This window comes from Hippopotamus amphibius, chromosome 3, assembly GCF_030028045.1.
Source record: "Hippopotamus amphibius kiboko isolate mHipAmp2 chromosome 3, mHipAmp2.hap2, whole genome shotgun sequence".
In the NCBI taxonomy this organism is placed as follows: Eukaryota; Metazoa; Chordata; class Mammalia; order Artiodactyla; family Hippopotamidae; genus Hippopotamus; species Hippopotamus amphibius.
Window position 1 is genome coordinate 155,856,542 of NC_080188.1, and position 27,979 is coordinate 155,884,520.

General features: G+C 46.4%; 2 protein-coding genes across 5 annotated transcripts in view; one reads left to right on the top strand and one right to left on the bottom strand.

Annotated features, from left to right (window-relative positions):
• Positions 1-486, bottom strand: part of C3H1orf116 (chromosome 3 C1orf116 homolog) — a 39,064-nt gene extending 38,578 nt beyond the window's left edge. Inside the window, exon 1 of the mRNA XM_057726481.1 lies at positions 161-486. Coding sequence (XP_057582464.1) covers positions 161-340 — 180 coding nt within the window. The 5' untranslated portion in view covers positions 341-486. The remainder of the gene's footprint in view (positions 1-160) is intronic.
• Positions 487-2,237: 1,751 nt separating this feature from the next.
• On the top strand, positions 2,238-27,772 carry PFKFB2 (6-phosphofructo-2-kinase/fructose-2,6-biphosphatase 2). 4 transcript variants are annotated; one of them, XM_057726485.1, is made up of 15 exons: positions 2,238-2,321; positions 3,530-3,634; positions 11,053-11,178; positions 11,696-11,792; positions 12,213-12,279; positions 12,412-12,486; positions 12,852-12,908; positions 13,806-13,930; positions 15,803-16,010; positions 16,583-16,729; positions 17,487-17,591; positions 18,353-18,482; positions 19,254-19,316; positions 19,576-19,640; positions 20,266-25,562. In XM_057726485.1, the coding sequence occupies exons 2-15, from the start codon at positions 3,550-3,552 to the stop codon at positions 20,464-20,466; spliced, it is 1,551 nt and encodes a 516-aa protein (XP_057582468.1). In that variant the 5' UTR covers positions 2,238-2,321; positions 3,530-3,549; the 3' UTR covers positions 20,467-25,562. The 4 variants fall into 4 exon arrangements, with proteins under 4 accessions (XP_057582468.1, XP_057582469.1, XP_057582467.1 ...); XM_057726486.1 differs by lacking the exon at positions 20,266-25,562 and adding an exon at positions 26,710-27,772 and having other exon boundaries at positions 2,306-2,431; XM_057726484.1 differs by having other exon boundaries at positions 2,306-2,431.
• The last annotated feature ends 207 nt before the right edge of the window (positions 27,773-27,979 follow it).

Below are 27,979 nucleotides of genomic sequence, written 5' to 3' on the forward strand. Positions count from 1 at the left end.
TTTGCCCAGGCCTCCGTCTGAGTTCTCTGTTCTTTAATCTTTCCAATCCTCGTCCTCCAAGCCCCCAGCTCAACCCCAGCCACCTCGCCCTGTTTCTGTTCTCCCTTATGCCCCTCTCCGTCCTCCCAGGACTAGCCTGGCCCAGCCTCGATTCCCTTACCTGACTGGATGGGCAAATCCCCCAGAATGGTATCCCCGTTGCTGAGGTCCAGGCACTCGGGCGGGTATCCGACGAGGATTCGCTGACAGCCCGGGGCGATCCCGGTGATGGCGGTAATTTGGCCCTGGAGTTCCCGCACCCGGGTCCGGCTGGACAACCCCTGCAAAACATGGGTGCCATCCTTGGCCTTGCAGCGGAGCCGCCACATTGCGTCGGTCCGGCCGCCCACAGGCCAGACACCCGTGGGGCCAGCTTTGGTCCCGGCAGCAGGTTGGTAGACGCCGCCGGGGCAACCAGCCGCCGGGTGGACTCCAAAATGGCCACCCTTTGCCGGTCCAAACATCGCGAGAAGTCGTTGGTTGTTACAGTTCCCGCGATACTCTGTGGCTTGTGCTTTAGCACGCTCTTAAAGTCACAACAAATTCCTACTACCTCCCGCTTCAGGAGGCAAGGGATGAAGATTTATCCGTATTCCTAAAGTACTACTGGTCTTGCTACCTGTAGAGCGAGTGAGGTACCCTCCGCGTCGGAAGCATATATGCTCAAGGGATGAGGGCGGGGGAAGGAGTTCCTGAATCGAATACATTGGAATGTAACCTTGCACTTAGGTCGGAAGTTATTAAATTGGGGCTTCCAAACTACGCCGGGAGAAACAGAATCATAGTTCGGAATGCCAACGAATGCCAAGAATGGTCTGTGAGTCAAATGACCAGTCAAAGACAGACAAATTCTCGTGACTAGACTCATGGCTGCAGCAAACATTGACTCATTGAGATTAAGGGGGCCGGACGACTGGCCTTTCCATCTCCATGAGACTGTAACTTGAAAACGTCCATTTGCCACATCAGAAAGCGCAGTATGAGGTCAGCATCAGCGCTGAGGGCAATTGCTTACATTCTGGAAGTGGTGGCAGTATAAGGAGGAGGAATGAAGAAGACCAACGTGCGTCATGTAGATTCCAGTTCAGGCTCTAGGTATACAAATACTAAGACGACTCCATTCCTGCCTTCAAAATGGCAAAGTACTCACGTAATCAGGAGAGAGGGTGGGGTGTAAAGGACACTGAATTTTATAGCAACGTGATAATGCTAGATTATGTGACCTTTTTCAACCTTATATCCCTAGAACAAAGGACTGTGCCTCGCAAATAAGTGCTCAGTAAATACTGAGCTGAATGGATAAAACGTAATTGTATAAGCACAGAGAGGGCAACTATAACATACGGGGAATTGTAAAAAGCTTCAAAAAGGAGGTATTATTTGAGCTGTCTTGAAGGATGAATTTAATCCCCCGGTGAAAGAGGAATAAAAACATCTCTGAATTTACCTCTCTTCCAAGAAATATGTACTTCTTTTTTAGTCCCGGATCCAGAGCAGCAAAGCCTACCCCGAGTAGAGGAGGTTTATCATCACAATCAAGCATCGAATGGGCCTGGGGGCAACTGTGAAAAGTTCACTTGAAATGTGCACACTCACCTCCACTGTAAAAGTCTCTACCTCTGAATAAGTTATATGGAAACTTTGCATCTTTTCAAAACGGTCATGACCCAATTTTGTCCTGGAGCAATTTTCCTCGTTGGTTCTTCAAGGTGGCCATAACTGACGGTACAGCGTGGGTGGTAACCGGGAGAATAAGTAAGGTGGTAAATCCACTGGAGTGTGTGCATTGGTCCAGGGAAGCCCCTTGTTCAGCGATGAGAGTAGTGGATTCTCTTAATTTACAGTGCCTGACCTAAGGTGATATGCAAACACCGTAGGATGTAATCAGCTTAAGTACTTTGGTAGTTTACTCTAGCAAAGCCTCTTCTAAAGCTTGCGTTCCAATTCATGGATCTAACGAGCTCCCGCTGGGATTCAGGGAGGAGAGCGTTAATCTCCGCAAAGTTTTTTCCGGTCACCAAAAAGTCACACCCTCTCAAGACGTCTACTAGTTCACTCTCGCGAGACTATGGAAAAAGTCATGCTTTTTTTATTAACCCCGCCCCCAGCCCTAATAGTTGCCAAGCAACGTTGTAACCAACCGCCACAGTGCTGGGAAACTTACGAGCAGGAGATCTTTCCTCTTCACAGTTCCATCCTTCGCGAGCTAGCGGCAGCGGTTCCAACTTGAGCCCCGCCCCCTGGAGCCTGCGGGCGCTCGATTGGTGGACGATTCTCTCCAGGTGAGGGCCAACGCGGGAGTGGGCGGAGCCAGGCAGGGGCACGTGATTCGCCGGCGGCTGGTGTGCCGGACCCCGGCCACAGTGTCGGCTTCTGTCTGTCGCGTTACCAGGTAGGTGCTGGGGCCACAGCCGGGAGGGATCTTAGGAGGGATCTTAGAGTGAGCGACAGCTGTACAGCACCTTGAAGGGGCTGGGCGAGCGAGAGAAGGGGGTGCTGCGTGCGCCCTGATGAGGTGCGGGAGGATGAAGCCTAGCTGTTTCGGGGAAGTGCGGGCCCCCAGGCAGTGCCCGGAGTGCAGACGTTTAGGGATCCAGAGCCGCAGCTGACGTGTGAATTAGAGGATTTGTGTGGTCAGTGGAAGAACAGTGCAAGGTCCTTGAAGCAGTAGGACCTTCCTTCCTGAAGAGTCCCTTGTCTGGGTTTGCGCAGTGAACTCAGGGCTCTCCCACCCCAGTTCGAGTCGGGACTTACCCCTTATTCAGCAGGTGACCTTGGGTAAGTTATTTACCACCTCTCTTCTCCCCAGTGTTTCTGCCATAGACTGCTTCCCAGGAGATAGATGGGGAGAGGGTGCACACAAGGGCTTGAGAGTAAGAACACCAGAGGAGAAATGGTGACATGCTAGGGCTTTTCCTGGGTCCAGCTACAGTTTTTCCTTCGGGGAACATGTTTGAGATTTTCCCACTTCACTTTTTTTTTTCTGAAGTGAATCCTACCATTGGACTGCAATTACTTTATGATAATGAACTTGATCTATTCCCAACTCACCCCATCCCCAACTGCTGCCACTACTCTCCCCAGATTCGTAAATTGGATTCGGAGGTCAGGAAGGAAATTGGATAAGCCATTTAGTTTGATAAACGTCAGTTTTTCAGTCTGTAAAATGGGGAGAAGTAATAATGGTAGCAAAATCTGTTTTATTACAGGATTGTTGGTAGGATTGAAGGAGATAATTCATGTGAACGTGAAGTCCTAAGTCAGCATTATAAATGTAGGGTTCTGGTGCAGCCCTTCATAGATAAGGAAACAAAGGGCTAGGGACATTCATGACTTATCTTAGGGCATGTAGCTATTAACTGGGAGAAGGAGGGCTGGACTTGACCCTTGGCCCAAGGTTCTTTCACTTATACCTCACTGATCCTCTTTTTAGTGTTTTGAGGGATATTTCCTTCCTTTCCCTCCTTACATCCCCTTTTGTCCCTTCCAGACGTCCCCTGAAGAGCTGCCATGTCTGGGAATTCTGTCTCTTCCTCAGAACAGAACAACAACTATGAAACGAAAACAAATCTACGAATGTCAGAGAAGAAATGTTGTGAGTGTTGGGAAAGAGGAGGGGCTGCTCTCTTCCAGGATTTTATCTTGGAAATATTGTTGTAATTCTAGACTTTGCTGTTTGGTGGCAGTAAGAAATAATTCTTTGACATGTGAATTTAAAACAAAGTCTACCAGGGGAATTTCTTGCCTGAAACAAGTAGACTCAGTGAAATGTCTGTCCTAGACCACTGTTGTAGCCCAGCATTTTCTTCCTGCTTTCTTTAACTGAATCTGTATCTTCCTCACCCTGGGGGTATCTACACAGTCGATTGAAGCGGAAAGTTAGAGCAAGTGTTATTGTACATGTAGTGAGTAACGCAGAGTGGCAGGGTCCAGGAATTCCTTGGGGCTGAACGTGTTAACAGTTTTCCTTTATCTCTTGGGCTAAAGTTTTGCGAGGGTGCTGCTCACAGCAGAAGTTGCAGGTAGGAAACAGTAGCTTATTTCCACAGGCCTAAGGGAAATCGGCCCTGACATTTCACTTCTTGCCATGTCTTGGGCACCTTACCTTCTCACAGGTTTAGTCTTTACACTTTGCAAACTATTTTCCGTGCAGGTTCATTCCTCTGGGGATGGGTTTCACAGGAGCATTTCCATGCCCAATTTTTAGACAGACAGCAAGTGGGTTTGCAGATAGATGAAGTGTCATTTCCTGTCTGCATGCATCTGCATGCCTAAGCATCCTTGTAGACTGTAAGACCAAAAGGTCCTGGGCAGTTGGTCCCCAGATGTTTTGGGGAACCTCAAGGAAAGCTAACTCTTGTCCCTGCTTCCAGGTTCCTTTGAAACCCTGTCAGTCAGTTCTTCTCACTTCAGTGGTTATATATATCAGCAGGTGGAAATAGCCAACCAGCATGAGACCTGGAATCATCTCATGTTCCAAGCTTTCCCCAGAGTCTCAACCTTGATGTCATGCCCTTGTCAGTCTCATGATTAATGATGATCATCTCTTTTCACCTAGCACTGATGAGCTTGTTGGGGTTTGGGCTGTAGCAGAGGCAGCTTGTTTGGGTGTGACACTAGGGTTGGTGCACCTCTGAGATTAGGGTCTTCTTTCTCAGCCAGGGAAGGAAGCCAGGTACTAAGGGCAAACACCTTGTGGAAGATAACTAGTATAGCATGATGTTTGAGTGCAACCTCTGGAGTCAGACTGCCTGAGTTCAAATCTTGGTTCTACTACTTCCTGGCTATGAGCTTTTAACCAAGTTGCTTGTTCGCCCTATGCCTCAGTTTACTTTTTTTTTTTAAAAATAAAGTTATTTATTTATGGCTGCATAGGGTCTTCATTGCTGCATGCTGGCTTTCTCTAGTTGCGGCAAGTGGGGGCTACTCGTCATTGCTGTGTGCGGGCTTCTCATTGTGGTGGCTTCTCTTGTTGCGGAGCACAGGCTTTAGGCACGCAGGCTTCAGTAGTTGTGCCACGCAGGCTCAGTAGCTGTGGTGCATGGGCTTAGCTGCTCCAAGGCATGTGGGATCTTCCCGGACAAGAGCTTGAACTTGAACCCGTGTCCCCTGCATTGGCAGGCAAATTCTTTTTTTTTTATAAATTTATTTATTTAATTTATTTATTGGCTGCATTGGGTCTTCATTGCTGCACACGGGCTTTCTCTAGTTGCTGTGAGCGGGGGCTACTCTTCACTGTGGTGTGCGGGCTCCTCATTGTGGTGGCTTCTCTTGTGGAGCACAGGCTCTAGGTGTGGGCTTCAGTAGTTGTGGCACACAGGCTCAACAGTTGTGGCTCACAGGCTCTAGAGCACAGGCTCAATTGTTGTGGCACACGGGCTTAGTTGCTCCGTGGCATGTGGAATCTTCCCAGGGCAGAGCTCAAACCCGTGTCCCCTGCATTGGCAGGCAGATTCTTTACCACTGCACCACCTAGGAAGTCCAGCAGGCAAATTCTTAACCACTGTGCCACCAGGGAAGTCCCTCAGTTACTTTTTGATAAAATGGGGATACTAGTAGTATCTCTCCCCAGAATGATATGAGAGTTGAATGTATAAATATAGGACAGCAGTTAGAAGAGTGTTGGGCGTGTGGCTAAACTGTGCTATTTTTCACTGGTAACTCTGTTGCATGCTGTGTTTGTTCCTAAAACAGTATACAAGGGTGAGTCAAAAATTATCCGCACTCTGGCTGTAGAATTTATTTTAATTAACCTTTAGGAAAGTTTAATTATCTTTTAGAAAAGACAAATACATCATTTTTTGACATCTTTGCTTTTTAATACACTTTGTCCATCTGTCAACAAGCTTTTGTTTCCCTCAGTAAAAAATGTTTTAGGCTGAGCTGTGAGCCACAAATGCACCGCTGTCTTCATTTCTTCATCAGAAGTGAATCTCTGTCCTCATAGGGCTGCTTTCAGGAGACCAAACAGGTGGAAGTCTGATGGAGCAAGATCAGGGCTATAGGGAGGATGCTTTAACACCTCAAAATGAAGTAATCCATGACAGACTTATGTTTTGAAAAGTTTGTGCAAGATGGGTACTGAAACAACTCACGGAAGAGCATAAACAGAAGCGTTTGGGTATCTGCAAACAAAATTTGGACTGATACTCTAAGGAAGGTGAAAGTTTCTTAAAGAGAATCATTATTGGTGACGAGACATGCTTTCATCACTATGAGCAGAGTATGGAATGGAAACATCCTCAGTCGCTGACCAAGAAAAAGTTCAAAAGTCAACCATCAGCTGGAAAATTGATGCTTACAGTTTTCTGGGATTCTCAAGGGCCAGTGTTGGCACATTATCAGGAAAAAGGTTCAACAATCAGTAGTTCTCATTACAGTGAGATGCTGATTGAAGAGCTGAAGCCTAAACTTCAGGTTAAACACAGAGGACTGTTATCCAAGGGTGTTGTGATCTTGCATGGCAATACACGCCTGCATACTTCTGACCACACTATCGACACTGCAGAAAATTCATTTTGAGGTGTTAAAGCATCCTCTCTATAGTCCTGATCTTGCTCCATTGGACTTTCACCTGTGTGGTCCCCTGAAAGCAACCCTACAAGGACAGAGATTCACTTCTGATGAAGAAGTGAAGACAGCAGTGCATTCGTGGCTCACAGCTCAGCCTAGAACATTTTTTTAATGAGGAAATATGAAAACTTGTTGACGGATGGACAAAGTGTATTGAAAAGCAAGGAGATTATGTCGAAAAATGATGTTTTTGTCTTTCTTAAAAGTTAATTAAAATAAATTCTACAGGCAGAGTGTGGATAATTTTTGACTATCCCTTATATAGATTGAATTATACTCTAAATGCTGTGCTGGGAGCTCACTATTTAAAAGAGCCCCGTGAAGAACTGTATTTTTAGTAAAAAATGTTTTCTCCTCTTGTTTGACAATATGGTAACCCAGATTTGGGGGTATGGAATGTACATCTTAAAGAGAGGTGCCCTTGTGTTAGCAGGACACTTGAGCCCAACGAGACAGGGAACAGGTGGTGGTGGTTGGGGGCGGGGGGAGTTGATAACTGTCGGAATCTCTGACACTACCCAATGCCCAGTGTCAGTCCTTCTGGTTTTGCTTTTCTTTTCACCTGTCTTCCTAACTTTTTTGCAGTGTTTTTTTTTGCCTTGAGGGCTTTTGATTAGTCAAGGAAGCTGTAATCCCAGGTCACTTTCCTTCCTCTAGACTCTTAATTCCTGATCGCTCCTTTCCAAATTCTACCCTCTTCTTCCCCACTGGAGGCGTCTGGTTTATCCTGAAGCCACTGTCATTCATTTACCCTACTCTCTTCTCCTCTCGTGGTTGGACCATGAGACTCTGGCAGTCTATGAGAGTATGTGTTAGTGTATTTCCCTTTTCTCTGTTATTTGTATCTTGGAACAGGCTTCCTGGGCAGCTTAGTGTTCATACCCAGCAGTTGCTTTATTAATAACTCACCCGTTATCCCATTGCTGCTGATTACACCTGTTGTTGGCTGACTTTGGGAAGTGCCTGAACTGGAGGACTGAAGAATGTTTTTAGGGAGCCAAAACCTCCAAAAGAGCAGTACTGGAATTTCAGCTGCTTCAGGGATGAGGGAGAAGGGGAGTGGTGCTGGCTGAGGTGCCCTTAAGGTACTCAGACAACTGGTTTCAGGGCTCAATGAAAACAGGAATTAGGGGCAGCAGGGGAGGTCTACATGCTTTTCTTTCTTTGTTTCTTTTATTCTTTGATATTTTGAATAGGTCTGGAATAGACAAGTTCCCGTATGAACTTTCCCCCAATTATAAAAGCAATACATGTTCATGAAAAATCCAAACAATACAGAAAGTAAAAAGCAAGAAAATCTCACAATTTCTCCTGTCCCTGTTAAGTTTGATTCTTTCCAAAATCTTATTCTGCTGTGTCCTATTAATGAAAATAGGTTCACACTGTACATATTTTGTTCTGTTGCCATTCCCCCTCCCTCACCCCCTTTTTTAAACTGGACATTTTTTTCATGTTGATAAGTTCAAATTTACTTCATTCGACATAGTATTGCCTTATGTGGATATGCCAGCCTCTTCCTGATGGACATTTACGTTGTTTCCAATTTTCCACCGTCACAAACAATGCTGTAGTGAGCATCCTTGCATATACACCTTTCCATGACTGTGCTAGCAGCTTTTCCGACAGAAGTAATAGGAGGAAAGATAGACACCTTTGAAACATTGATCGGCATTCCTTAAAAGTTCTATATTGTTAGTTTTTAATATTTCAAAGTGCGTAGTAGAAACTGGGCATTAAACTATAGCTGCACCAGTTGACTAAAACATCAACTCTCTTAGCGTTTGACTGCAGAACTTGGATATGTTATGCTTATCAGTCAAAAAGCAGGAGATAATTGTCAGTTTTATGACTTCTGATGAGTAAAAAGAAGATATTATTAATGAATCACACTTTAAAGGGCAGCATATTTCAAAATATTGGGGCTGTTTAGAACAAAAAGTGGAAGATGACCTTGGTCATGAGAAAGCTGGGAACAATTGGCCTTCTAGACCACCCTTCAGGTTTAAATTAGAGAGCAGAGTTGTGCTGGCCACATGGCTCTCTTTGTCAGGTGCTGACAAGAATTGGTGACCGAGACTGATCGGGCAGTCATGAAACCAGGAGTCTGGTCAGAGCCCTGACCTTGACTTTCTATTGTGGGACTGTGGGCCAAGCTCTTCTCTTTTCTGGGCTTAAGGTTTTCTGTCTACAGGAGGGAAGTTATCACACCTTCATTTCCAGTAAGTGTGTTCATGAAGGGAAAAATCAGTTTAAGATTGAGAAAGTGAGTGCAACCTTGTGTAAAGAAGGTAGAAGAGAACTTCAGGATTGAAACAGCTTTCCCTTCTTTGTCAAGGGGTATGTTACATTGTCTTGGAAATTAATCAGCGTAAAGTGTCTACTATTCAAATTAAGGTGGTAATGGTTTTGTTTTTTAACTGGCAGGACAGAATGTTCCTAGTTTTGCCGATGTGGCAATTTGAGATAGGAAGTGTGGTTTAGTTTTGTCCTCCAGAAAATGAGCAGCCTTGGTTGCAGCAGGTGTGTGCGGGTGTGTTGTGGACAAAAATGGGAGGTAGGGTGCTGGGGGCCACCGTGGGGAGTCCTTGGTGCCCTGTGTTTTCCTTTGTTCTTAGCACTCTGTCCAGTTTGGTAAACATGGAGCAGCTGGTTCCCTGGTTGGCTTTAGAGCATCTCCCAAGTATCAGTTCATTTTCAGCTTCAGGGAGGGTAACAGGACCTTTGGGGGAAGTGCCTAATGGGCTGGAAGGTGTGGACCAAGCAGTACTAGAAGTGCAGCTAATGAGCCAAGCCCTGAGGATTGAGAAGGGTGCGGTGCTGAACCAGAGAAAGTGAATACTCAGGAGGATTTCACTCCTGAAACCTGAGGCAGCTGATCTGCCTGTTAGGGGTCAGAGATCAGGGATTAACATCAGCTGAGGCTGCAGCATGGCATTTGCTTGCCTTTGTGCTCCCTGTTTGGACAGAGATGAAAATTACTTCTGTTGCTCATTACCTACCTTGGAGGGGATCCTGCTCAGGCCCGGGAATTTTCCATGTGCACAGTGGGTAAAGGACTAAAAACTAACCCTTCTGACCGCCAGGGCATCCACCCCTCCCTCATCACCAGGGCCCTGTTTGGCTTCTGGGTACTTCTTGCTAAACACCCTTAGGAAACTTTCTTCCTTCCGAGGTCTCTTCTCTACCCACACCCCTCTGCCCACTTCTCCATTGAGATCTTTTTACATTCCCTTCTCAAAAAGTGAAAGATGACATTCCCATCCAATACCCCCGTTTTGCTGAATTGTTTCTTAGCCTTACAGGGTCACCTCGTCCCAGGGGAGAGAAGCAGCAACTACTTGTGGGACACCTTCTGGGAAGCAGTGCTAGGAGGACAAATGCAAAAGTGGTTCTTTCCCATCTGTACCCAGATGACCTCAGTTTGGGTCTTGGCCCCAGGAACATGGATGGCAGCTTGCAGGGCAGTCTCCTACCACTCCTCCATGGCAAGATGGGCAGGGAGGAGCCAGCCCCTGTGAGTAAGCTTTTTATGGAGAAAAGCTGCCAAGAAAGCACAGGATCAGGATTCTAGGACCAGCCCTTCCCATGACTCACTGTGTCCTAAGGCAAGTCATCTGGCTTCTGAGCATCTAGTTTGCCCCCACCTGCCCAGTGAGACCTGTCTCTGTAAATGAGCATTCCTGAAATCAGTTGTTGTCTGAGGAAGGGGGGGAACCAATGGCTATTCCTGCTTTTAAACTGTCTTGCTTTTACTTGGGCCTTTGAGGCAAGCTGGCTGTGATGCCCTTGTGGGCCAGCTTTACCACGAAGCTTCCTGAAGTCTAGTCAGAACCTGTGTGAGGCAGGCTTTGACACAGTCTAAATGGTTTAGACGTTCTGGCTTAAACTCGTGGCCTGAGTGCAAAAGCCAAAACAGGTTGAGGCCAGGCTCTTTATTCGGTGTGCAAAGTAACTCTTGCCTGTGGCTCTGAAGGGATAGATGGGGTTCTCAGGATAGAAACCCTGCTGAATCTGTTATAGGAGCCGGCTCAGTGCTGCACGGGTAGACTCTCCAGGCCCAGGACCTTCCTTCATGACCACATCACTCCCGTGCTACTAGCTATTCTCACGCTAAGAGAGGGGCTATGGTTACTGTCTTTCTCATCCTGGCCACTTTTTGTTTTTTCTCTTTCCACCTTGTGTGCCTCTGTGAAGACCTTAGACAAGTAGGAAAGACATATCTTAGTTTGGGTGCTTTCTGGAAGTCTACATGACTCTTTGACTGTCTTTTAGGAGGGTTTACCCGATACCCCTCGGATTGCCTTTCCAGTTCTCCTGGATACCGGCCTCACTGAGGTGTATGAGGATCAAACCAAATTCTTACCGTGAAGTCCCAACCCTGTGCACAAACCTTACTTGACCCCTCGTTATTTAGTACTATTCTGTTCCATTTCCCTCTAGCGTGGGCATCCTACATGACCAATTCCCCGACCCTCATCGTTATGATTGGCTTACCAGCCCGGGGCAAAACCTACGTGTCCAAGAAACTCACACGCTACCTCAACTGGATTGGGGTGCCCACCAAAGGTAGGTGCAACCATGCATTCCTTGGGAAAGGAAGTCATCAGTTCCTGGGCCTCATGGGCCTCTGGGAGACTTATTCTCCCTGGCATCAAGGTTACAGGGTGCTCCTGGCGATGATACTGGTTGCTTCCTGGTTTACTGGATTTATTCCCTGTCCATACACTTGTTCCTCCTAGCCTGGCTGAATTGGTCTAGTTTGGGGACAGTGCCTTTGATAGGATTATTAAGAATTAAATGAGTATAGAGCTTTACATTTCCAAAGCCCTTACATCTACAATATCCAGCAGTATCCAGGTGGAATAGCCAAAGTGGCTGAGGAAATTGAAAGTCAGACAATTTAAGACTTGTCCAAATTCTAGTAAGTCAGAACTTGAACTTAACCTGGTTCTTAATCTGATATCGTTCCCAACATACCATGGTGCTTTTTTTCATCCCCTTGGCCACTCTGACATTAGACCAAGAAGTCCCCTTTGGAACATCTTATTGTTTCATTGCTGAAGGGTATGTGTGTCTTTTGCAGTGTTTAATCTTGGGGTGTATCGGCGTCAAGCGGTCAAGTCCTATAAGTCCTACGACTTCTTCCGGCATGACAATGAAGAGGCCATGAAGATACGCAAGTGAGTCTTCTAGGCCTGGCCTCCAGGCTGGCTCTTTCTTGGCCATGATGAGACTGGATGTGATGGGGCTTGGTTTCCCTTTCAGTAAATATCTTGTGGGGATTTTAGGTGGGAATTATCTGCTGGGCAGGTCACTGTGGGCTTGGGTGGGTAGAACAGGGCTCGGAAAGTTGTGTGTGTGCTTCTAGGCTTAGCCTCCAGAGGGGTAAGATACATGCATAGGGCAGGGGAAGAGCATGGGATGGTAGAAAAATCCCAACGGGGAAGCTGAGAGGTCTAGTTAGGGAAAATTTTTGATCAGGGGAAACTGAACAGGAAGGGACGTGACCCCTATGGCATCCCATCTGTTCATGTCTCTGGCTGTGCCTAAGCTTGGCCTTGGCCCATTCCTCTGGCTGATTTCCTCTGCTCTCTTGGCAGACAGTGTGCTCTGGTGGCACTAGAAGACGTGAAGGCATATCTCACGGAGGACAGTGGGCAGATTGCGGTAAGCCTTACCGGCCTCTTCCCCTGTCTCCACCCTTTCAGCAGCCTGGCTGTGCCGCCCCACCTCGAGTCTGCATTGGTCGGATTTCATTTCATGGTCCCCATTCATCTGTCCCGTGGGCTTTCTTCCCAGGTGTTTGATGCTACCAATACCACTCGAGAGAGGAGGGACTTGATTCTGAACTTTGCCGAGGAGAATTCCTTTAAGGTAGGATCGGCCTCCAAGATGAAGGAGGAGGGGTGAGTGGAGGTGGGAAGTTAGGATGGGTGCGCGGATCTGATTGACTCTGGTGGGTGAGGACAGGACTGGACATCTGATTCTCTCCTCTTGGTGCGTTACCCCTAGTCCTTGAGTGTTTTCTTTCAGGTCCTTTCAGATCCTTAGCCTGTATGTATGAGGCCCTGGGGATGTGGTAAGAGCTATTTTTAAATGAAGAGGGCTTGAAGGCCACTTTCATGAAAAAAAATTCCAGGGGATGTGGTGGCTGGGGTGGGACAAGTATGAGCATGTGCTCTTAATTAACAGCCTGGCCGCTGTTGACTCATTGATCACTGCCTTCCTTTCCTGGCCAGGTATTCTTTGTGGAATCCGTCTGCGATGATCCTGATGTCATTGCTGCCAACATCCTGGTAGGTTACAACCCCACATACCACCACCTCTTTATGCCTTGTGTGTGTGTGTTGGTAGGGTGGGGTAGTGAGTCAGTTCAGTAATGACAGGGAGAAATAGATGTTTAACCATACAGGGTGATCTTTTTCATCTGCCAGAACACCATTTTGTACTTCCGCACTCTTCCCTTGGGAGAAGAAAGAGGCTTTGTGTAAGAAAGTAACAATTAGCTGTTGAACAGAGGCCAAACTTAAACTGTAGGAGCCCTGGCCCTGTGTTCTGGGTATTAGCTAGATGCTGAGACCTAGGTATGTTCTTAGAATAGATCAAGACACTTCATAATCTGTCAGGGCTACCTTACAGGAAGGTCATCTGCCTACCAGTTGTCTAATATTCAGGTCGGCATTCTATGCACTGAGTACCTTGTGCTGTGTGTGGTCACAGCTTTTGCCAGTGCCCATATGATGGTTGTGCTGTGCTGTGCTGAGTGGACATCCATGCATTGTGTCATGGGGGTGCTCTCCCAGCAGTGTGAGAACTTGCTTAAGAGTTGTCTGGTCCTAGTCAGCTGTGCATCAGATCATGCACCCTATTCTAAGTGCCCACAGGGAGAAATTGAATCCCATTCTGTTTTCCCAGGAAGGTACATAAAGGGATTGGGGCCCAAGAACTGCTTCAGCTGTGTGACTGCCTCTGTCCTTCAGCCAGGGGCAGGCACATGACTCCCCAGTTGTCTTTCCCTTCTTGGTTGCCAGGGTCACAGGACAGGGAGGGGGTGCTCAGTGAGTGGGGGTTGCCAGCGCTCCAGTGAAAGGCCACTGCTATGGCCTTCCTTCTCTGTATTTAGCAGTGGCTGTTGGTAGGAGGGCTGTTAAGGGCAGACCTCTGACTAGGCCCTGCTCTTCCTATGATTCCAGGAGGTAAAGGTGTCGAGCCCTGACTACCCTGAAAGGAACAGGGAGAATGTGATGGAGGACTTCCTAAAGAGAATTGAGTGCTACAAAGTCACCTATCAACCCCTTGACCCAGACAACTATGACAAGTAAGGTTTCAGGCCAGGGTTCGAAGGGCCTGAGGCAGGGGTCTCATTTGAGAAAAGAGCCTTTCTCCCCCTGTCCCTAGACTTCCCTCTGACCATCCAGACCTATGTTTGCATCATTCCAGGGAAACAAGGTGTGGATTTGTGGCCTCTAAGGGGATTGAATCTTATACTTGAACACTGGCGTGTTTTTTATCATGAGTTCTTCTGCTCTGTCCTCTAGAGCACGATTTCTTAGCATCAGCACGATTGACATTTTGAACCGGTTGATTCTGTGCTATGGGCGGCTGTCTTGTGCACTGTAGCTGTCTTTAGCAATGTCCCTGAGCTCTGCCCGCTAGATACCAGTAGCACTCCCAAGCTGTGACAATCAAAAAGGTTTCCAGACTTTGCCAAATGTCCCCTGGGGAGCAAAGTCACCTCCTGTTGAGAACCACTGCTCTAGATCAGTAATTTTGAATTAGGGTGTTGTAGGACACCCCTGAAAGGTGTGTCATCTGTTTTTGATCAATTTTTAAGGTTTATTTTGTGTATATGTGTGTACATATGTACATATATAAAAATATATATAGTAATACATATGTATGTATGCACATTACATATGTAAAATAACATAGTATGTAAATTTACTTTGCATAAAATATAATATGTTGTACATGTGTGTGCATATATATATATATATTTATCTGGTTTTTTTATATGTGACTATGGCAGTGCCTATCAGCAGTGTGGCATAGAACACAGCTTAATTTGATGTGTGTGAGCGATAAGAGCTGTAGCAAAGTGCCAAGTGCATGTTGAAGAATGATATGTGCACAGGGAGACCCGTAAGAAGGTGGCCTTTCAAAAAGCATGCCGTCAGAACAACTCCATTCAGATAAGAATACAGCCCTGCAGCCAAGCAAATGGCAAGACAATGTGAAATTGCTTCGGTGGTCTGCTTCGTTTTGAGTCTTTCAGTTCCTTCAAGTGTGTTGCCCTCAATGTTTGTTAGTGTTTGGAGGTGTTTCTCAATACAGAAGTTGAAAACCGCAGCCCTAGATGTGGCACAATAGTATATTCTTAGTTAGCCCAAAGTCCTACATAGAAAAATATTCTAGAATGTGTGTGTCTGTGTGTGTTTATAGATGTTACCTCTGGTGGTAGGGTTATGGGTGAGGTTCGTGGGCTCTAGAGCACAGGCTCAGTAGTTGTGGCACACGGGCTTAGTTGCTCCACGGCATGTGGGATCTTCCCGGACCAGGGCTCAAACCCATGTCCCCTGCATTGGCAGGCGGATTCCCAACCACTGCGCCACCAGGGAAGTCCTCCATCATTCTTTTTTAAAAACATTTTTTTTGGAATAAACACATTATTTTTATAGTGAGAAAAATTCCATGATGGCCACAAAGCAGTCTATGTGAGTGCCTTTGAGAGAAACTTGATTTAGGTAGAGGTGGGAACACACAAAGATCTGTCTGTGGTTCTGCCTACTCCTCTCTCCGCCCCTCCCCACTGGTGGATACCATCCTCTGACTCTGTCTTGACCGCCTCAGGTGGGCTCTGTGCTTCTCGACAAACTTCAGGGTTAGCAAAATCTTCAGGTCATCTAGTCTAGCCCCTGAGCGGAAGCCTGAATTCTGTTCACCACACTTAGCTACTGTGCTGGCACAGTGTAGTTACTGAGGAAATGGTACTGCCTGATGAGAGGTTCATCTTGGGTCTGAGGAGTGATCCAGCTCTTTCCATGTGGTTCCTTCCACATGGGTGGGGTATGGGAGGAGAGGCGGAAGAGCTGCTGGGAGCCTGCAAGTAACTATGCAGATCCTTTCCCCTCCTCCTGTTATCCTCGGATTTTCATACCCAGGGGATTTTTTTCCCCCTCCTTTGTCCCAGGGATCTTTCTTTCATCAAAGTGATAAATGTGGGCCAGCGGTTTCTAGTGAACAAAGTCCAGGACTACATCCAGAGCAAGATCGTCTACTACCTCATGAATATCCATGTCCATCCTCGCACGATTTACCTTTGCCGGCATGGAGAGAGCGAGTTCAATCTCTTGGGGAAGATTGGGGGTGACTCAGGCCTCTCGGTGAGGGGAAAACAGGTGAGTGGCTACCCAGCAGGCTGGATCTCCCAGGCTTAGAGTTAGAAGGGCATGGTGGAGGTCATCTCTTTGATTCCCTTACTTCTTACGGAATCCTATTGGGGCTTAGGCTGTGGTTTCAGATAGTCAAGCAAGTGAAGAGACGTTTTCTTGTTCACCGATTCTAGCTCTGCATTGAAGGGTGCGTAACTTGGAACCATTTCTGCTGTGATGATTCAGCCATCAGATATTTATTGGGCTTAGCTTGTATGCTCAGCACGCTACAGGGTGCTCCGGTTAGAGTTCATGTCCTCCTGGATTTATTATAACTATGTAGCGCCTTTCAGAGTTTGACTGGGGTCATGCACTTGTCCTTTCTAGGCTGAGTTAACAGTCCCTGTGTGTGTGTTTTCTTTCTTTCTTTCTTTTTTTTTTTTTTTTTTGGCCACGTCAGGCATGGCTTGCAGGATCTTAGTTCCCAAACTAGGGATCGAACCCGTGCCCCTTGCAGTGGAGGCGTGGAGTCCTAACCACTGACCGCCAGGGGATTGCTTGTGTATGTTTTCTTTTAAAATTTTTATTTCACACCCCAGTTTGCCCAGGCTCTAAGGAAGTTTCTGGAGGAACAGGAGATAGCAGACCTCAAAGTGTGGACTAGCCAGTTGAAGAGGACTATCCAGACCGCTGAATCTCTGGGGGTGACCTACGAGCAGTGGAAGATTCTGAATGAGATTGATGCTGTGAGTAGGAAGCTCTGATGGCTAAAAAGCTAGTAAGGGTCTTCTATTCAGGCAGGAACTCTCAGAAGTCACCATGTGGGCCGCTGTATCTAGAAAACTAGAACCACCAAGTAGAGACTTGGGGGAGCTGAATCTGTGGCTGGTTTGGGGAAGACGTGGGAACAATTGCACCCCCAATCAGGGCTTCCTGCCTGCTTGACACACCTGCCAATGATGCAATCCGAACCAATTTTTGAGCTATCCCCTGGCACCTGGGGGCAGTGAAGCTTCATTTGGTTCCTTCATATATTTTCCTCCTAGGAAAAAGAAATAGCTGACAACTCACTTAATTTCTGCTTAGGTCACATGGTCAGCTATTCTGGAAATGTCCTTTCCAAATTTGCTCTTGGTTTTCTTGGTCCTTGAGGGCAAAAGTAGGCATTTTTTTTTCTTTCCTTCCTCTGTACCCTTTTATGCCTTCTGCAAGAATTCCCTAGTGCCTTCAGTTTCCCCTCCTTCCCTGCTTTCTTGTTCCTTTTATCCTGCTGACTTTTCTTGAACTCTATGTTCCCCACAGCAGTAGGAGAAAGCAGCAGCTTAAGCTAGAGAGACCATCTTCTCCCGCAGTGGCCCTAACCCTGCCAGTTGGTCAGTTACAGTGCATGAAGGGAGCCGGCCCAGTGCCTGGCACTGATAACTAATATTCTTCAGGGTTGCCTTTTTATCTGGGGGGCTGTGTGGGTCCAGTTCACCTCTTCCAGCCGTGTGGCTCCTGCAGGGCGTGTGTGAGGAGATGACTTACGCGGAGATTGAAGAGCAGTACCCAGACGAGTTTGCGCTTCGAGATGAAGAGAAATATCTGTATCGATATCCTGGAGGGGAGGTGAGATTTTCCTCGTGTGGGGTGACTGCCCACCCTTTGCTGGGGGTCTGGCTTTAATTTTGGGGAAGGATTGAATGTGAGTTTGGGGACCTAGAAAGTACTTAAGGCATCATTTAGTTTCCTGTCCTACCTTTGGGTCCTGCTGTGTTTATTTCAGCTCAGGCAGTTGAATGCCTCATTGATTTGTTAAGATCTCCATAGAAAAGGGTAACAAGATAGCCTCTGTTGTTCAGTATATTTTAGAATCAACACAGTCTTTTTTAAATTCTTTTTTTTATTCCACCCCTACCCAGGCAGGTATAGGCACCAAGTAAATATATGGGATATGAATGGTTTTCCTCTCATCTGCGGTGTTTAACGCTGTTTGCTGGTCTCAGTGGCTTCATAGTCTAGGGATGTGTGAGGCAGAGGTAAATAAAACAAAACAACAGGGGTCTAGGAAATCCCTAGGAGCCTTTGTTGCATTACCCTCTGCCTGTTCTGTGGGGAGGAAAAAAAAACCACAGGCTACATTCAGATTTTCTCTTCTTGACCTGCAGTTTTCTCAGTCTGAATATAGCTCTTGAAGGGTCTGAACATTCTCAAGAGATACCAGGGCTGGCAGTGGGGGGTGGGTTAGCAGGCGACACAAAGTCGCTGAGCCTCCAGGAGGAAAGCCAGCTGCGGAGAAAGGAGAAAGCCTCTTAACTCTGGACGCAGCCACCGACTTGGCTGCCAGCTTGCACCTGGCCTCCTCCCAGCCTGCCCCACTTCCCCCACAGTCGTACCAGGATCTGGTGCAGCGGCTGGAGCCTGTCATCATGGAGCTGGAGCGCCAGGGCAACGTCCTCGTCATCTCCCACCAGGCTGTCATGCGCTGCCTCCTGGCCTACTTCTTGGACAAGGGTGCAGGTGCCATTGGAGGGAAGGGCTGGGGACACATCCACAGGGAGGGGGCTGGACCTGGGGTGGCACCAGGATCCCTGGCAACCAGAGCACCCCCCCTCTTCCACTCAAATCAGAGTACATTCTTCAGGCCGCAGTGTGGGACTCCCAGCAGCCACTGGGCCAACTACTTGCTGAATTTACTCTGCTGGTACAAAAGCCCCCAGTGGAGAGTGGCTGCCGCCAGAGCTCTTGGTCCTGCCTGGCTAAAGGGGCAGCGTTGAGCTAACACTCCTGGCAGCATTAGAAAAGTGGTTGAACATTCCTGGCTTGTTCCTTGGGCTGCAAAGAGAGTGGTATCTTAGAAGCATCTTCATCCTTTGGATTCAGGGTAGACAGTTTCTGGGGAGAGCAGTAAGGAAGTGCTGCTGTCTTCTCTGATACTCCCCTTCCTTCCCTTCCTGATTTACCTGAGCTGCTGGGAAGCCTGCAAGTTGACCTTTGGTATACCCATGGGTGCCCCAGTCTTCCCTTCTGTCGGGCCCTGGCCTTGGCACTTACTCCTGTTTTACCTGCAAGGAAGGATCTGAAGTGGGCTTATTTCCTTGCTTAGCCACTCAGTAGCTTGGGTGGCTTCCTTGGAGGCTATGTTGATAACTGTCTGGGGTTTAGAGGAGGAGTTGTGTAACTCCAGGTCAGGGTAAAGAAAGCTCATGAGCGCCTTAGCTGCTCTCTTCCACTAACTTGACCTTGCTTCATAATACTGAGACTTCCTTCACATGGTCTTTCTGCTTTCAGATGAGCTACCGTACCTGAGGTGCCCTCTCCATACCATCTTCAAACTTACTCCTGTGGCCTATGGTAACTATGAGCCTGGACACTGGGCAGGAGGTGGGGATTAAGGAAGGTCAGGATTTTTGAATTTTATCTGAAGTTTGCCTAGAAGTTCAGCCTCATCACCCCTGTATACCAGGGAAGTTCCATCAGTGCCTTCCATTTTTAAAGGGATGTATATATGTATTTGGGAATATATATATTCTTTTATTACCATGCTGAAACTAAGGACTTTTTCTTTGAGCTTTTTTCCTGAAGGCCTCTCCACTTTCCTCTGTTTTCTCAGGGTGCAAAGTGGAAACAATTAAACTCAACGTGGAGGCTGTAAACACTCACCGTGACAAGCCAACTGTAAGTATTTTCCCATGGCTGACATGCAGGTTCCCAGCCACCTCGAGTTTTTGAAACTTTGACATCGAGAGACTGGGGTTTTTTTTATGAACAAAAGGAAAACAGATCCAGAATTCATGTCCTATGTAGTCTGCTTGCTTCCAAAAGGAAGAGATGTTGGAATTATTATTTTTTAAAATTAGTATCTCTTTCATGAGTCTTAACCTTGAAAACTAGCTCTTGGAAATCTAGTGAAATATGGAAAGTGTTTGGCAGAACTGAAATGCAGATTTGTCCCCCAGAAAGTGCTCCCTTTAGAAACCGGGATCCAGAGGTGCCTGTGAGGTGGGATCAGGAGGTGTAGGTTTGTTCCTAGGTCTGTCCTGGTAATTTGTGTGATCTTAAGCCCCTTCCTTTCTTTGAGCCTCTTTCCTGCTTCGAAGTATGATGCTCAAGGAGCTTCTTCCCCTACAACCCTTTAACTTCCCAGGGCTGGGGGACCAGGCCATGGCCCATGTCTTATGAAACCCTATCTGCAGAGGAGCAGGAGTGGAGGAGGCTGTTGTGGTTACAAGCGTTATTTAACCTTTATGAGTGAGCTTTTGGCTTGGCTTTCATTTGTGTGGTGTCCCTCATTTCCAATCAGAACAACTTCCCCAAGAACCAAACCCCTGTAAGGATGAGAAGGAACAGCTTTACGCCTCTGTCCAGTTCGAATACAATAAGGCGTCCAAGAAATTACAGTGTTGGGAGCCGGCCCCTCAAGCCCCTCAGCCCTCTTCGTGCCCTGGACATGCAAGAAGGGGCCGACCAGCCGAAGACCCAAGTCAGCATTCCGGTGGTGTAACCGTGTGTTTCCCTCCCGTCCTGGCCTCCTGCCCTTGTCACTAATCACCAAGGAGTCATTTAACTTCCAACTCCCACCCCCCTGGCCCCACACCATGAAGCTTAGCAGAGAACGTGAGGTCATGTGTTTCCTGACCAACCTTAGCTAGTCTATGGTGTGAGACTTCTCCCCGTGCAGGGGCAGGTTGGCTAGTTGGATGTTTTCGGACAGGTCCTCAGTTGGGATGGTCTGGAGGAGGAGGAAAAGGGACCCACTCTCCTGGGGTGACTGGCAGAGCTGGGGCTGGGGCTGAGCATGCTGTGGTTCTTGTCCGTCCATGGTGTCGAAACTCACCAATGTCCTTGTGTTGGTAAAGTGGGGGCAGGGTGGGGGGGACACAGAAGCCCGTTTCCCCACCACCTTTGTCTCTTCAAGGTGTGCTTTACTCACAGTCCTTACCTGCCTGCTTTCTTCCCCCTCTCATGTCCCCTTTGGATTGCCCAGTGTGACGCATGGCATTGTTGTTTGTGTGTCTAGGAGGGAAGGGGCGGTGGGCCGGAGAGAAGTCTGGCCTCCGTTGATGTTCTCTGCAGTGGGCCTAGATGCATCTGGACTGGGGGAGCCTTTCTTTTCCCTTCTCCCTTCCTCTCAAGCCAGGTGCTGTGAGGGTGAGCCCAGGCTATAGAAAATCCACAGATGCTCTGGAGCCTGCAGGTAGACATAGGATGAGAGTTCTTGCCTCCTTTCATGAGAAACAATCCTAAAGTCTTCAGTGCCATGTGGAAAGCTGGCTCTCGGTCTGTGTGAAATATCTTGGTTTGTATTTTTCAGACATAAGGTTCTGGGCTGCAGAGGGATAAGGTTTAGGAGAGAGAGTAGGCTGGTCTCTAGCTCTTGCAGGGCCCTTAGAGGGCAGTCCTACCTTTTCTCCAGTGGCTCCCAGCTTCTTTGCCAACTATAGAAACTTTCCTGCCAAAGCCAGTGACCTCTGGGACTGTTCAGAAGGACAGAATTAAATTCAGGAGTCACCACTGAAGCTTCAGTTGTTCAAGGGAAAGGCAGAGAAGTGTTCATTAGAGCTGCTTCTTTTTTTTAAGTTAAAAATTCTTTTGCATGAGCAATTTTTTCCCCCCAAATGTTGGGAAAGCCTGGTGATAAATTAAATCTTCCTCACTAGGGTATTATTTTATCTCATCTTGATGTCCAGAGTAGTCTTGGAATCCTGTGGGGTCTAGCTCTTGAGTGTTTACCTATTTACTTGTATCATTTAATTTTTTTTGCAGGGTTAAACAGGAAATGTTTAGAGTACAGTTTCTTAGCCCCTTGGTGGCCCACGATGGCATACCTCCCCCAATTGGGTATAGAAAATGTATGACTATACATATGTGCATTTTTCTGAGAGGCAAGTCTAGTGTTCTCATGAGATTTTTAAAAGAGAAAGAGGACTCCCCACCTTAAAGTTATCAATCTGTCTCTTAGAGGTGATCAGTGAGAGCAAGTTAACTATTTGCCAAGGATTTTTTTTTTTTTTTTGGTAATAGGAGACCTTTTGCTGTTGTTCTCATCTGGGAGTCTTGCTTAGACCCCCTATAGAAATTTTGAAATATACACATGCCTGGGTCCACTCTAGGCTTAATTCTGACTCAGTCTCAGGGATTAGAGTCTGGACATGCATGTGTTTAAATAGCTTCTCTGATGGTTCTGAATCTTACTCCATACCAGAACTCCACTTTATGATGTTGGGTGGAGAAATAGTAGTTCCTTGGACAAAGCATCAACCTAGGAATTCTGAATTCCTCATGATCCTGAAAGGACAGTTCTCTGGAGTTAGATGTGTGAGCAGATCACAGTATTGAATGAAGTTACCCTCTCATTGTTATTTCAGGCAGCAACCTGTTCCAGCTTTAACCCTTTCATTGCAGGGTGATGTGGAACAAATTACTATATCATAAATGTCCTATGATAATAGCTGAGAATTTTAAGCACTCTAGAGAGAGGTACTGAGATAAAACTTGTGGGATGATAAAGGTTATCATCACAGACATCTGGTTTGTGACCTTGAGTCCTTTATTCATACATCCTGAGTGGGACACCACAGCCAGTTTTCAAAGGCCGCTTGCATAGATTCTGCTCGAAATTGCCTTCCAGAGGTAAGGTAACTTCCTATTCCCGTTTAGCCATTATATAATGTGTATTTAGTGTCCATGTTTATGGGGCTGTGGGTTGGGTAGAGTGGTGGTGGGGAAAGGAGACACAGAAGTAGGAGAAAAGGTCCTTGCCCTGAAAAAGGTTATTTTAGAGAAAGGGCATATAATTTATAATAAATGAACATTTGCAAAAGAGGAACACACTGAGTCTGTAAATGTGGACGTTGAAATGGAGTAGAGATTCCTTCTGACTTTTCTCTTGTCCTATGTCTATGAGACTAAAAGGGTTGGGAGGTGGGAATGTCCCCCAGAATGATGGGGGTGTGTGTGGCACTTTTACAAGCTTGCCTTGTCTAGCTTTGCTTGGCTGGTGGCATCTTTAGCTCAAATGAGCATTCAGTCTTGTCCTTTGCTGTGAGGTGAGAGCGATTCAGAGCTGATGCATGAGAAGGAGCATTTTGATCCAAGACTTTGGCTTTGGGCTGTATGCACTCTTAGCGAGAAGAGAATTCTCTAACAAACTAGCATTGTGTTACCCTTTTATAAACCCCTGCATTAGACACAGGGCACTGGGATGTTTGTTTGGGCTCTCAGCCTGCTGATATTTCACCATTCTCCCCATGTGTTAGTTTGCTTCCCCAAGAAGAGGAGTCTGAGGTGGTCTTCTTATTCTCAGATTTAACTTGAGAAATTAGAGCTTGACAATAGCAAGGATTTTAGCATCATTTGGTTTTTAGAGCAAGATCCCTCCAGAGAACGTTCAGCAGGAAGAGGCCAGGAGAGCATAGAGTTGAATAGAGCTCTTATTCCACATTTTAGACAAGTCCTGTTCCCTATCTTTTCTTTCCTGTCCTCCTCTCCCCTTCTTCCTTGAGTGTATCAGTAGTATATACATGTTACTATGATTATGTCTCTATCACAAATCCTACTAAGAAGCGATGAACTCCAGAGTACCTTTTGCTGAGGCTTTCAGTTGTGTTATGGGATAAATAGGTGAAGGCTTTAGCATTTGATCTATTAATAGAAAATGGAGAAAGGAAAAAATCACTATATATTCGATTGTGTTTTTCCTGCTTTAAAACTGAATAAGGAATTCCGTGACAGATTTGAAGAGGAATCTAAAGTGGATTTAGAGAACTAGCTGCTTTTCCTGTCTCTTACTCCTTAAATTGGAATTTAGCTCTTATTTATTATATCGTATTGTTTTTTGCTTTTGTGTTGTTAAGGAGATTGCTTTGCATTCAATTGGAAAGTAGAATAAGAAAATCTTTCAAAAACATGCATTGTGCTAGGGGTCTGCCCCATCTCCTTGTCTCTGGTTTTTGTTTTTTTGTGTGTTGTTTTGGGCACCCTCCCCCCAACTCCCAAGAAGTTAAGATTAGGAGTACGAGATACCTGTATCCTAGACTGAATGGTTGAGTGTTTCCTGTGAGGTTCTGAGTGTTCCTCTTTGCAACCCACGTTTGATCTTCAGAGGCACTGGCATTTTGAAGAAACATGATATAGCACTTTGGAAATAAATCCGTTTTGTGGTGTCTCTGTGAGAAGGAGATCTGAGTACCAGAGAAACTTACTGATGCTAGGGGTAGCCAAAGGACAAGGGGGATAGTGTCTAATAATCGGGGGAACTCTATCTGGGTTGTATAGTGTTATGCACATTCCACTGTCTTTGTTAAGCCCAGAGGCTGTGTTGTGTCTGTTTTCCAGAAATTTGATAACTTTACGCAGGTTTTCCAGTATACAGTTTGACTTGTGTTTTAAATATTTTAATTTGAATTAAATATTTTAATTTTATTGGAATTAAATATTTTAATTTGAATTTGATTCACAATTGAATCAGGTTGCAACATTGGCACGATTGACCTCTGACTTCCAATCCAGGTGACACAGACGTAAGCGTGTCCAGGAATTTAATTTAGACTCATCGTGTCCAGAACACTGTGTCTAGAAGTATCTATATGCTGGCTGCCTGAAAGACTGTAGCCGGGTCCACATGCTGCCTGACAGATTCTGATAGGGCTCCTATGCTGACTAACCAACAGGCTCTACTAAGGTCTGTAAGCCAACAGTCTGTTTTCTGATTGTACCAGTTGACACTGTATGCTTGTTATTTTGATTCTTTGTCTATTGCACATGTCCTAAAAAGAAAGAAAGTAACCACTTTTCTTTAGGCGGCCGTTCTGTACACTATGATTTTCAATAGACATTTCTTTGAGAGTAGCAGCCAAATGCTAATCATTTTGTAGAAAATGAAGGTTGAACATCACTCGTAAGGTATTTTGTAAACTCAGCTAAGGAAATGCCTGCTCAGAGCCTGACATTGTTACCTCTACTTGAAGTCTTCCTATCCATTCCCCCATTTCTGGGCAGGACTTCACTTTCTGAACTTTCTGTGTCCTCAGCTTCTCTGGCATGGGCTGTAGCATTCCATTGGATAATGCTGCTGTTTTTAGTCCGGCATCTATTTGCCTCTTAATCATAATGTAATCAATAAAAATGCAAAGGAAATTTTGGCAAAAGTATTCTTTTCAGTAAGGCTGTCACTGGGGATCCATGACCTATATTACCTACTCAATGTTTTTTGTATTTGAATTGCTTGTGTACATTTTTTTTTCTTGTGTTGAAGTTACAAGATCAACTCATTCTGATATGGTGATAGTTTTCCTGTGGCAAAAGCAAAGGACTGGCCGCCAGCTGTGCCCTTTGGAGGGGCTGGAAGTGGGCTGAGCACCACTGGGTTAAATGGAATGGACTGAATTGGGAACTGAAGCAACAGAGCTATCCTGGATGTTTCCTAGGCACAGCTGTGTTGAAAGGGGGAATGTTAATGCTTAGCATCCTATTAGTCTAGTGACACTGATATCAAAATACGGCACTCAGATCCACATAAGGTGTAAAACTGTATTTGAAATGTGTTTTTGTGTGTGTGTGTAGAACGGGTAAATAAAATTGCTGAGTAACTTGAATCTATCAGAAGGCTTCTGGGTTTTTTGTTTTGTATTTTGGGCTGTGTTCTCCACCACTCCCCCACCCCCAAAACTTTTTCTCAGGCTGCTTGGCGATTGAGCCTCAGACAAGCAAAAGCCAGTCCACAGAGTGACTAGAGTCCTCCGTGGAGGCATGGGTCTCTTGCACCACCTTCTGGGGAAGTTGGGAAGGACATTATGGAAGGCACCTGACCTTAGTTGTGTGTATGTTTTGGCGCCTCTACAAGAATTAAGAAAAAATTACCTTTGACTACACTGTGCTGTGACTCACACTGGCAACATGGGACTCATTATTTATTGTGGAATAAAAAAAGACAGAAACCAGCTTTGGAGATCTCTTAGAATTTAGTGGGCTGTATCTTCTAAAATATGACCTGCCTATTTCTAAAGAGATTATAGCCAGTGGGATTAAATGGCACTTAACTGCTTCTGGGACAGGAAAAACAGGTGGGACTATGTCGCTTCTCATGCATTATTTCTTGTTACCTTAACAAGGACCCGGAGCTCATTAGACATGCAGGCTCTTGGGTCCCATCCTAGGCTTGCTGAATCAGAATCTTCATTTCAACTGGATGACCAGGCAATTCAGATGCACACTTAACATTTGAGAAACACTGTTCTGGGGGGAAGAATTTCTCACAAGGTCAAATGTTGGATCCCAGTTTATGGGAGGAAGTTGATCTCTGCTCTGATGGCCGATTTCAGGATGGACTGGGATAACTACAGTGGTAGGGACCCTCCTCAGAAGCCAAGTAGCCCCTGCCCTCAGTATCACTTTTTTGGCCTGGTCTTTTGGCTCATGTAGTCTAAATACCCTCCTTTTACCCAAGGGCTCCCTACCACTTCCACTTCCTATCTCAGGTGTGTATCTTAGCTCCAGGTCTGAAAGGAGTGCCCGGTCCGAAGGTCGGTTCCTCAGGGAAAGAAGTCCAGGACTAGGCCATTAGAGTTTGTCTGACTCCCAAGAGTAGAGGGGCGTGTGCTAGCCCACCAGTGTGTCCACTGCTGGATGTGGGGATGTGAGCCTTGGGGAGCACTGGAAGGGTGGGGGAGGGGTTCTGCTCAACCTCCTTCATTAGTTGTTTGGCGGTGGTGTAATGGCTTTGTTTCTCTTCCTCTCTGGCTCCTAGGCAGAGACCTCGCTGGCTGTGCATAGGCTCTCCTCTCCGGCATCCTCCACATTGCTCTCCTGATGATGTGGAGGCTGAGGCCAGACCTCTCCGGGAGACTGGGCCTACTGAAAACCTTGGCATGTCAGCTCCGCAGGGGCTGGAACAGAAAGTTCAGTGGGGATTGGACATTTGGGGCCACCCACACGAGGCCTGGAAAAGCTGCACCACATTTCTTCCCCTCATGCCTAATGGGAATATCAGTGACACTGAAAAACCTGACTTCCCTCTGCCTGAAAACATTTCACAGCCTGGACCGATTCGTTTTGATCATCTCTCTGCCGGGTTTGGCCCAAGTTGGTCAATCCTATTCCGTTTCGGCATTTAACATCCGACCTGTGACTGTATACCTAGCTGGCTATTCTTTGCCTAATGTACAGATGTACCTCTTCACATTTAATTGTTTCCAAGTGAGAGGGCTCAACAACAAACCTTTCCTGTGCTGTAAGAGCTGGTGTCTGCATCTACTCAAGTGCACAGGCTAGAGTACAATATACATAGGTTAGCAATCCCTTTTTTGTCACATTGGAAACGAGACAAATTCACCATGTCAGTGGAGGGTATCTGAGAAATTCAGTCCCTAAAACATCTCTAATGTGGTGACAGAAGAGCAGCGTCAGCAACCTTTTCATTTAGAGAAGTTTTTCTTGTTCCAGGCCCCTTGAGGGCAGGGTTTGACTGCAAGACTCCCCAAAATGGGTACCCTTCTTCTGAGTTCTCTTTTGTAGCTACTGTATTTTCTTACACCTCAGAGCTGAAGAGGTGCTTGGGAATGAGGGCTGGAGAGGAAAGTAGGGTGCCATTTGGATCACATGAAGAAGTAAAAAATTTCCTTAGGAATCAACCCTGCCAGGGAGCTCTTTTGATTTCAAAGCAGGTATAGGGAGACGCCCTTCTGTGGGGTCTGCTACCATGATACGGTCTCTAAGAAAGCTGTGGCTGTGATTTCAAGAGCATCTGGTCTTCTAATCCCTTCCTCTTAGCTAGTTGTCACTATTGTGGTCTCCTGGTCTCTCATGTAGAACCTTGGGGGAATGGGGTCGGCGGGGGGGTGAAAGGTGGGGTGGGGGGTGGGAACCAAGCCTTCAATCATGTGGTTTCCCTTAAAGATAAGCCAGGTGATTATTCCCTAGATCAGTGATTTCCAGATGCACAAATATGTGGTTTTAATATGTCAGTGGTTCTGAAGGAGGGCATGGAAGCTCCCAAAGATACTACATCTTACAAGCAA

Coding starts and splice junctions, on each gene's coding strand:
- PFKFB2 (XM_057726485.1), top strand. CDS start 3,550: ATGTCTGGGAATTCTGTCTCTTCCTCAGAACAGAACAACAACTATGAA. Junction 12,487..12,851: donor CCGAGGAGAATTCCTTTAAG/GTAGGATCGGCC, acceptor TTTCCTGGCCAG/GTATTCTTTGTGGAATCCGT. Junction 16,730..17,486: donor TTCTGAATGAGATTGATGCT/GTGAGTAGGAAG, acceptor TGGCTCCTGCAG/GGCGTGTGTGAGGAGATGAC.